This window comes from Rhinichthys klamathensis, unplaced genomic scaffold (genome assembly GCF_029890125.1).
Source record: "Rhinichthys klamathensis goyatoka isolate OS25496 unplaced genomic scaffold, OSU_Roscu_1.1 h1tg000611l_1, whole genome shotgun sequence".
NCBI classification, from domain to species: Eukaryota; Metazoa; Chordata; class Actinopteri; order Cypriniformes; family Leuciscidae; genus Rhinichthys; species Rhinichthys klamathensis.
Window position 1 is genome coordinate 695,025 of NW_026607064.1, and position 10,667 is coordinate 705,691.

General features: G+C 39.3%; 1 protein-coding gene across 3 annotated transcripts in view; it reads left to right on the forward strand.

Moving 5' to 3' along the window:
* The window catches only part of LOC130075922 (protein FAM222A), a 35,442-nt gene extending 26,379 nt beyond the window's left edge, over positions 1-9,063 (forward strand). For all 3 annotated transcript variants that reach the window (XM_056240755.1, XM_056240757.1, XM_056240756.1), the window contains one exon: positions 8,320-9,063. In XM_056240755.1, coding sequence (XP_056096730.1) covers positions 8,320-9,035 — 716 coding nt within the window. In that variant the 3' untranslated portion in view covers positions 9,036-9,063. The remainder of the gene's footprint in view (positions 1-8,319) is intronic.
* Positions 9,064-10,667: the final 1,604 nt, after the last annotated feature.

Below are 10,667 nucleotides of genomic sequence, written 5' to 3' on the forward strand. Positions count from 1 at the left end.
GAGCGGTGACTCTCTCGAATAATGCTAATGCTAATGCTCGATAAACATCTAAAAAGATGGCCGCCAACGGGTTTCGAAACTTTCGCCTCCGGATTTCGCCTCTGACGCGCGTAAATTTCGCTTCAAACTTTTGTTGTTACGCGCGTCAATTTCGCCATTGACACGCGAATTAACACAAAGTGGTCAAGCGTCAAACTAGACGCGGTAGACGCGAATTTGACGCGCTATTCGCGTCCGGTGTGAACGCACAGTAAGAAAGGGGATCTTCAGTGTATTGGCAATTGGCGCCCTGTTTCACTCTTATGTTCAGAGTATAAAATTTTATCTAAAAGTTTGGCTATAAGACTTAGTAAAGTTTTAAGACAATTGATACATTTTGACCAGTCTTATTGTATTCCCAACAGGTCTATTTTTGATAATATTGCTTTAATTCGAGATGTTTTAGATGCTTCTAAACTCCTGGGAATTAACTCTGGTCTGATTTCTCTCGATCAGGAGAAAGCCTTCGACAGAGTTGAACATTTGTTTTTATGGAATACTTTAGAGGCTTTTGGTTTTAGCAATTCTTTTGTATCCATGATTAAGGCTATGTACTGTAACATTGAGAGTGTTCTTAAGGTTAATGGTGGTTTGTGTGCTCCGTTCACAGTGGAGAGGGGAGTTCGGCAGGGATGTGCCATGTCTGGGATGTTGTATTCCCTTGCCATCGAACCTTTACTTCAAAAGTTACGAGCTCATTTAAAAGGTCTGATTTTTCCTGGTTGTAACAACTCTTTACACCTTTCCGCCTATGCTGATGATGTTATTGTTTTTGTAAATGGAAATGAGGATGTTATTAAGTTAGAAAAAATAGTTAATGATTTTAAATGTGTTTCCTCTGCTAAAGTCAATTGGAAGAAAAGTGAGGCTGTACTAGTGGGAAATTGGAGTGGAGATCTTCCCGCTTTACCTGGAGGATTAATTTGGAAAAGAGGAGGTTTAAAATACCTTGGTGTCTATCTAGGGAATGAAAACTTCATTAAGAAAAATTGGGAAGGTTTAATTGAGAAAATAAAAGGTCGATTGGGGACTTCCGGTTATGGCCGCGAGCTAGAAGGTCACGTTCGAGCCTGCTCTCTACTACAATCCTGACTAATCCTTTTAGTTGAGTCAAAAACTCTCTGAAACTGTGAAATTGACGCAGAAATGCCTGGCACTGGAAGAGGGAGTAGAGATAAGCCTAAATCAACAACCCAATCCAAATTAACAGGCTTTGGGTCGCATGGCATAGAGCAGCCAGCTAGCAAGGAAACTAACGGTACGACTGATGCTAACGCTGCTAGTAAAGAAACTAACGAAGGTGATGTGAACAATAACGCGACGATTCCACCCGGCAACGACCATCAGCTTAATATGGCTAAAGATGAGATACTGGGAGAGATACGCAATTTGAAAACAGAGTTCGCGGGAAGATTTGATGGCGTACTGAAAGCTATAGAAGAAACAAGAAAGGATGTGTCTGAATGTACAGAGCGGATGACTGAGGCAGAGGTGCGTCTGTCTAACGTGGAAGACGAGCAGGTCGACTTGAAAGCGGTGGTCGAGAGTTTACAGAAAAGAAATAAACATCTTGAGGAAAAAATGGTCGATATGGAAACAAGATCGCGGGTGAACAATCTTAGGCTGGTGGGTCTCCCTGAAAATTGTGAGGGCTCCGACATGTGCGGGTTCTTGGAGAGCTGGCTACCAGACGCGCTGGAGTTAAACCCAATGCGTCAACCTTTAGTCCTGGAAAGGGCTCACCGCGTCGGACCAAAGAGAGACACCGATGCCTCGCCGAGAACGGTAATCATGAGATTTCTTAACTACAAGCAGAAAGAATCCGTACTAAGAGCCGCCAAAACAAAGAAGGATATCCTCTACAAGAACCAACGTGTGAAGGTGTTTGTTGATATCGCTACGGAGGTGCACAGGCAGCGGAAGCAGTTCGATGTTGTTCGTGACCAGCTGCGTAAGCTAGGGGTGCGGCATGGAATACTTTCTCCATCTACGTTGGTACTGACATACAAGGAGAAAGTCCACAAGTTCACTTCCCCAGCGGAGGCCAAGATCTTTGTCCAGAAGATCCAAATGGATACAGAAGAAACAGAATGACTTATGTCTATAGGTATTGCCAATGTCGTAACAACCACATATTGTAGGTATTTTTGATTAGGCATTTTTGAAGTTGTAAATGCTAGCTTTGTTAAAAAAGGATACATTTTTTGAATATTGTTGCAGGTGAACGTTGAGATGTTTCTATTCTGACAACAGTTCAGATCTCAGGAATCTGACGGTGTTAGCGGTCGGAAGTAGTGTATTTCAGGGGTTTACCCAGTTAGCTGGGAAGGGGGGGTTTGTATTTGTGATGTGTTGTTCGCTGCTTTTAGTTCTTGTAGCAGGGTTCTAGTGGGTGTTAACTCTCAGACACATTTATATTGTGTAAAAATAATGCTTCTGTATGTTTGCTTAAATGACACAAAAATTTGAAATTAAATATACTTCCTGGAATTGCAGGGGCCTAAGTAGACCTAAAAAGATCAAGCAGGTTATGAATAAAATAAAAGATCTAGGGTCTAAAATAGTTTTCCTGCAGGAGACCCACACTCTTGAGGAGGAAAATATCAGAATAAGCAGAAGGTGGCAGGGATCGCTGTATGCATCCTCATTTACATCTAGAGCTCGAGGTGTAGTTACACTAATTCATAAATCGGTACCATTTCATGTCACAAATGTTATAAAAGATAAATTTGGAAGATACTTGATTATTCAAGGATCTATTTTACATGAAAATTTCAACCTAGTGAATGTATATGGATCTAATATAGATGATTATCGATTCTTTACAAATTTATTTCTAACCATTTCTTCTCTCTCAGGAAAAAATATTATCGGTGGAGATTGGAACTGCGTTTTAAATCCAATTTTAGACCGATCCACTGGAATTGACCTGACTCATCATAAAAGCAGAGAAATCATCCAGAACTTTATGAAGGAGTTACAATTGGTAGATATTTGGCGACATTATAATCCAATCGATATTACTTACTCTTGTCACTCTAAAACATTTAATACATATTCTCGCTTAGATTATTTTCTGATTTCGGCAGACTTGTTGCCTAATATGGGAGAATGTTCCTATGATAGTATTACAATATCAGACCATGCTTCATGTAACATAAAATATACTCATAAAGATTTACTGATAGACCCTCCTAGATGGTGCTTGCATCAAAAATGGCTCAAGGATGAATCTTTTGCAGGATATGTTGGGAATAAGATTGATGAATATTTTAGTATAAACACAACACAAACCACTGCTCGTGTCAAATGGGATGCCTTTAAGGCCTGTATAAGGGGTTATATAATTTCTTATACTTCTTCAAAATCTAAAGAACTGCGCAAGAAAAGACAACAATTAGAAGAAAAAATAAAGAATTTGGAGAAGCAGTTGTTTAGAGATAAGAATTCACAAGCAGAAAAAGAGCTGTTGCTGTTAAAAGCACAGTATAATAAAGCTACAGCGGATAGGGCAGCCTCCAACATACTAAGGTTAAATCAGTCTTTTTATGAACAGGGGGAAAAGCCCGGTAAGATTTTAGCATGGCAAATTAAACAATTGGAAGCACAAAAAAATATAACTACAATAATAAATACAAAAGGAGAAACAATTGTGGATCCATTAGAGATAAATAAAGAATTTAGAAATTATTATGAAAAACTGTATGATTCTCAGGGCCATACAGATCTAAACACACAAAAAATATTCTTAGACAAGTTAAACATACCAACTATCGCAGAAGACCTTAGCCAACAATTAGACCGGGACATTAGTGAAGATGAAATAGTCAAAATAATTGATAATATGAGTACAGGTAAAAAAGCTGGACCTGATGGGTTTCCAATCGACTTTTACAAAAAGTTTAAGGGAAAGTTGGTAAAGCCAATATTGGAAATGTTACAGGAAGCTTTTATAGATGGGGACCTCCCTAACTCAATGGTCAATGCATTAATTATCTTATTACCTAAGCCTGGAAAATCTAGGGATAAATGTGAGAATATGAGGCCAATAAGCCTGCTTAACTCAGATCTTAAAATAATCAGCAAATTACTAGCAACTCGTTTACAGGAAACCCTTCCATTGATCATCCACAGGGATCAAAACGGCTTTGTTTTGGGACGGCAAGGTCTGCACAATGTTAGGAGGGTTCTCAATGTCATTCAAGCATTAGTCGACACTAAGGATACGGCCCTTCTCTCCCTGGATGCCGAAAAAGCATTTGACAGAGTAGAGTGGGCCTATCTTTTTGACGTGTTGAGATGCTTTGGATTTGGTCCAAAAATTCGAAAATGGATACAGTTATTATATTTACATCCAACTGCAGAGATTTTAACAAATAAAAACGTATCTAAACCAATTTTAGTTAAACGGGGATGTCGGCAGGGGTGTCCATTATCTCCGTTACTCTTCACTTTAGCAATTGAGCCCTTGGCTTTAGCAGTACGGTCACACTTACACATAACCGGAATTACAATTGGTCAGGTAGAACACAGACTGTCGTTGCAGATGATATAATTGTATTCCTTTCACAACTAAATTCATCTATTCCTGCTTTGTTAAAACTAATTGAGGAGTTTGGTCATATTTCAGGATATGTAATTAACAGATTAAAATCTTCTATCTTGTTGCTAGATAAAAGAGAGAGAGAAAATCCACCTATAGTTGTTTCACAATTCAAATCAGTTTCTAAATTTACTTACTTAGGAATACATATCCTTCCAAATTTAGATTTAATTGTTCAGCATAATTATGAATCGTTTACTAACGAAATTAGAGATTGTGTCAACAGATGGACTCTTCTTCCCATGTCTCTTATTGGTCGAATTAATATTTACAAAATGAATATACTTCCAAAACTGTTGTATGTTTTTCAGAATATTCCCTTGCCTCCCCCTGCTGACTGGTTTAAAACATTTAAGAAATTGCTCCTTGATTTTATATGGTCAAACAAACGTGCTAGAATAAGACTGTCGTTACTCCATTTGCCCTACCATGAAGGAGGCTTGATGTGCCCAAATGTTGTATGGTACTACTGGGCAGCTCAGCTTAGATCTATAGGGTACTATTTTAGCAAAAAAGACGCCCCCCAATGGACAGAAATGGAAAGTAACATTTCGAGCCCTCCGTTGCCTTTGTACCTTTTTTCTGATACAGAAGCTAATTTGATGAAGAAAACTAAAAATCCAATAGTTAAAAACATGGTTAAGGTGTGGTATAATGTTAAAAGATATATTAAAGAACCAGTTATTTTATCACGGCTAACCCCAATTTGGGGAAATCAGAAGTTCTCCCCGGGGAGAGCCGATACAGTGTTTAAGCAATGGGCCTTAAATGGGTTGGAGAAAATTCAAGATCTATATCCAACAGACTCAGACAACATGATGTCATTCGACATGCTTAGACATAAATTCAACATTCAAAAGAAATATTTTTTCAAGTATCTCCAACTTAGAAGTTATATAGGAACAAAACAAAGCAATTTATTGAAACCACCCAAATCTAAGTTAGAAGAAATGATAAGTGAAAATAGCTTTAATAGGGGAGCAATTTCACAACTTTATAAACTACTGTTATCACACTCCCCAGATAACTCAACCTTAAAATTAGAAGCCTGGAAGAAAGATCTACAAAAAAATGTATCACTAGACGAGTGGGAATTGGCTTGTAGTAAAGCACATAAGCAAACTGTAAATTCTAGGTTGAGATTATTACAATACAAGTGGCTAATGCGTGTTTATGTTACTCCTGCCAAATTAAACCAATACAATCCAAATATCCCAGACATATGTACAAAGTGTGAAGAAGAAAAGGGAACATTGTTTCATTGTATTTGGGAATGCAGAGAAATAAGGACATTTTGGGGAGCAATAAAGCAATCTGTGAAGGATATAATTTCTAAAGACCTTCCTCTGAAACCTTCTTTTATAATTTTAGGCTTATATCCCAAGCACGCAGGATATACAAAAGGCGAGAAGACGTTCATTGATATATGTTTATTGCAAGCTAAAATGTTGATTGCACTGCACTGGAAAAACATAAGAGGACCAAGTATTGGACAATGGGTTAAGCAGATGTTGGCTACACTTCCATTGGAACGCATCACTTACTTGCTAAAAGGAAAAAAGGACTTGTTTGATAGTATTTGGAGACCTTTCATGCTTTTTGCAGAAGGCACAGACTTAACAGAAGGTCAAGAGGAGGACGACGCTCATGAATAATTTTTACAGTCCGCGACCTGCTCTTTGGGAGATGGTTGGTCTCTGTTAACTTGTGTCAAAAGACATTACGGATATAACATTTTATATATGGTAACATTGTATTTTGTGTCTGAGAGGGGGTTTTGTTGTATGTCATTTAAAAAAAAAAAAAAAGACAAATAAACATATTGTTGGAAAAAAAAAAAAGGTCGATTGGAAAAATGGAAATGGTTGCTCCCTCAGATATCTTATAGAGGACGTATTCTTATAATTAATAATCTTGTGGCATCTTCATTATGGCATAAACTTGCCTGTGTTGACCCTCCAAATGGACTGCTTGTAAATATTCAAAGAGAACTGGTAAACTTTTTTTGGGACAAGTATCACTGGACTCCTCAAAGCATTCTGTTCTTGCCCAAAGAAGAAGGAGGTCAAGGTCTGGTTAACCTCGCCAGCAGAAGAGCCACTTACCGTCTCCAATACATACAGAAACTTTTGATGGGACCGTACTCACTTGCGTGGAGACCTTTGGCTTTGAGCATCTTGAGAAGAGTGGGAAATATGGAAATAGATTTAACTTTGTTTTTAATGGATCATAAAAGATTGACTTTTACTGGAATTCCTCCTTTTTATCAAAACTTGTTCAAAGTGTGGGGTTTCTTTAAACATCGGTGGATGGAACCAGCAACTTCTCTTCATTGGTTGTTGGAAGAACCAGTTGTATTTGGAGCTAGGTTTGATACTTCAGGAGAAGACTTTCCTGGTCTAACAAATATATTATGTAATAAAAAGCTTTTTAAGCTAAAAAACATCATAAATAAATCAGGTTATAATTTACTGAGAGCTGAAAAAGTTGCTATTCTTTTAGGAGTTAGATCAGTACGTTTTGCAAAGAAGTTTCTTGACAAAATAACTCAAGTGTTAACTGTTGAAGAGAAGACGCTTTTAGGAGAGTTTGGTGCAGGGACTTTAATCCCTGATAGTAAAGATCTTTTTCCAGATCTTGAAATTTGCCCTGTTATAGAGGAGTCTTGTCTTAATAGCCCTTTGTTAGAATGTGGAGTTAATGAGTATATTGATTTTTGTACAGTAGAAGGGAAAATATTGTATAAATGCATTGTGAAAGTTATTCATCAACGTAATTTAAGTATCAAAACAGATACGGTATGGAGAGAAAAATTAGGAATTAATTCTGAAACTAAGCCTGTTTGGCGAGCACTTTACAAACCACCATTAAAAAAGAAACTTTGTGATTTGCAATGGAGGATTTTACATGGAGCTATTGCTGTAAATGCCTTTGTATCTATTTTAAACCCCACTGTAAGTGACAAATGTCCTTTTTGTCTTGAACGAGAGACCATTTTTCATTGTTTTATGTACTGTTATCGACTCAACCCTCTTTTTGACTTATTAAGTGTGTTTTTAGATGTTTTTGATATTTGTTTTTCAAAGCAAGATTATATTTTGGGTTTCTTTTATAGTTCAAAACAAAAGTTCAAATGTCATGTCATTAATTTTATTGTGGGACAAGCAAAATATGCTGTCTATATCACTAGGAGAAATAAGATAGAAGAAAAGCCAGGACAAGATGTTGTTTTAGTTTTTAAAAATATGGTAAAATCAAGAATTCTTATTGATTTTAACTTTCATAAATTGATGAACACGATAAAAGATTTTGAAATGCAGTGGTGTTGTAATGCTCTGTGTTCAGTTGATGCTGAAAAAATTGTTTTTGTAAGAGAGTTAAAGTAATCATATTTTTTAATTTTATTTTTTTTAATTATCTCTTAGGTGTGTGTAAAGTTGTATAAAATGTTAACACATATTTTAATAAATTGATTCTAAAAATAAAAAAAAAAATCTCTCTCTCTCTCTCTCTCTCTCTCTCTCTCTCTCTCTCTCTCTCTCTCTCTCTCTCTCTCTCTCTCTCTCTCTCTCTCTCTCTCTCTCTCTCTCTCTCTCTCTCTCTCTCTCTCTCTCTCTCTCTCTCTCTCTCTCTCTCTCTCTCTCTCTCTCTCTCTCTCTCTCTCTCTCTCCCCGCAGGCGAGCCGAACCCCACACACTCCCTTCGCCACCCGTCCGTGGCCGAGCTGAACGCCTACGCACAGAAGACACTCGACGCCCCGCTGTCAATCAAGATCTTCCCCTCCAACATCCGGGTCCCGACGCACAAGCACGTCAGCAGAACCGTCAACGGCCTGGACACGCGGCTCGGCTCCGGCCCGCATCCGTACGCCCGCGGCTACCAGGGCCTGTTAGCGATCGCTAAGACCAAAGGCGTGTTTGATGTCAAACGAGCCAAAATGGCGGTGGCTCCGCGTAACAGACACCGCCAGAACCCGTACGTTCATCCCAGCCCGTCCTTCGCCGAATCCAGTTTCGCTTATTCCGGAGCCGTGTTGCCAACTCAAAGCGCAGGCGTTACCGGATTGGGATCGGATTATTGGGAGAACCGGGGAATTCCACACGGGAGTCGCTCTTCCGATCTCTGCTATCGATCTCAGCTAGCGTCTCCGTCGTTCGGACAGTTCTTCGCGACTGCTTGGAACGGCGACTGCATCTCGACCGGACCGTCGCTCATCGATCCCGGACTCGTGCCGTATCCCGCGGATCCGAGCCGGAGCCGGGCCTCGCTCCTCAGCACGAGCACTAGCCTTCGGTCTCTGGAGAGCCTGATTAGCGAGATCCATCCGCCCTGCATCAAGGAGAGCATGCTGGGACACGGATACGGCGGCAACCATCAGCCTGTGTTCAGATAGAACCGGCCCAGACTGTAGATCAGAGGTTTAAAGGCCGACACTGAAGAGCCTTAACCTGCAGTTCCTCCACTGGCCACTAGAGGCCGGCTGCAGAAGAGACTCAGTCCCATAGACCCGCATGTTAAAATGCCCAACTTTACAGCAGAAGAACACATGTTTACAGTCTGGTGCAAAAAGTGGTTTTGGTCTATATTGCTAATTTTGCTCTTCATGACGACTGTGAGGGGGGTGAATGTTTTTTATAACTCATCCGTTTAAATTATATTAACCCTTAAAGTTCTGCATAATTAAGGGCGTGGCCACTTGAGTGACAGGCGGATTGCCGCTGATGTCACTACTAGCCGTTTGTCTGCTGTGTGTTAGCGTCACCTCAGCTAATCCGCCTCGCTGCACATGTTCGCTTATCCGGGAGTGACGCGCGGACAAGATGGCGACGGCCGGCTCCGCCCACTTTGGGCTTCAGAAACACTACGGGTGACGTCACACACACTACACACACATTTCTTCAGTCTATGGTATCGTTAATCCTGACTAACTGACCGGAAGGATCACATGATGTTTACACCTGGATTTAAAGGTGGGGTAAGCAAGCTATATTTCTAAAACGCTGTTGGACATTGTTGATATTTGAAACATCGCCCTCCTCCGTCACACTAAAGGCCCGTTCACACCAAGGACGATAACGATAAAGATAAAGATATAGTTCTAAAAATCGTTCTCCATATTAAAGAATAGCAGAGTTCGCACACAACTATAAGGATAAAGAGGAACGATATCGCTGGGATCACTTTCAGAACGATTATTTTCAGCTGTCGAACGAACACGTTGAACTCGTTTGTTGTTGTTTGTTCGTGTTTCGGTCCGACTAACTTCCAAACAGCGTTGTTTCGCGAGTCGTTAGCCTAGTTAGGCTAGTTAGCATCGCTGTGGTTTTCATGAGGATTTCCCATCAGACACTTCCGTTCAAAAGTCTGGAGTTGTGATGATTGTGACAGGCTCTTCTGCTCACCAACGCTGCTTTTATTTGATTACAAATAGAGTTGCAACAGTGAAATATTATTAGAATGTAAATCAGCAGTTTTCTATGTGAATATACAGTAAAGTGTAATTTATTCCTGTGATCAAAGCTGAGTTTCAGCATCATTACTCCAGTCTTCAGTGTCACATGATCCTGCAGAAATCACTCTAATATGATGATCTGATGCTCAAGAAACATTCATTATTATCAGTGATGGAAACAGTTCATATTTGTGTTGAAACTGTGATACATTTTATTTTTCAGGATTTTTTGATGAATAGAAAGATCTAAAGAACAGCATTTATTTGAAATATAATCTTTTGTAACTTTATTTTTAATATCTTTACTGTCACTTTTGATGCATAAAAGCATACATTTCTTTTGGGTGAAAAAAAGTTACTGACTCCAAACTTTTGAATGGCAGTGTAGTGTTAAAAATAGTCAGTTTAAAAAATTGAAATTTTTTAGAATTATTAAATTTTTTGAGATGATGATATTAACATACAAATAAGCTTCAAACGTCTTCAGTCTGTCACCTCGTTTAACCTGCATCAGTTCTCGACCTGTGTGTGTGTGTGTGTGTGTGTGTCCTCAGACCACAGATGATCGCAGAC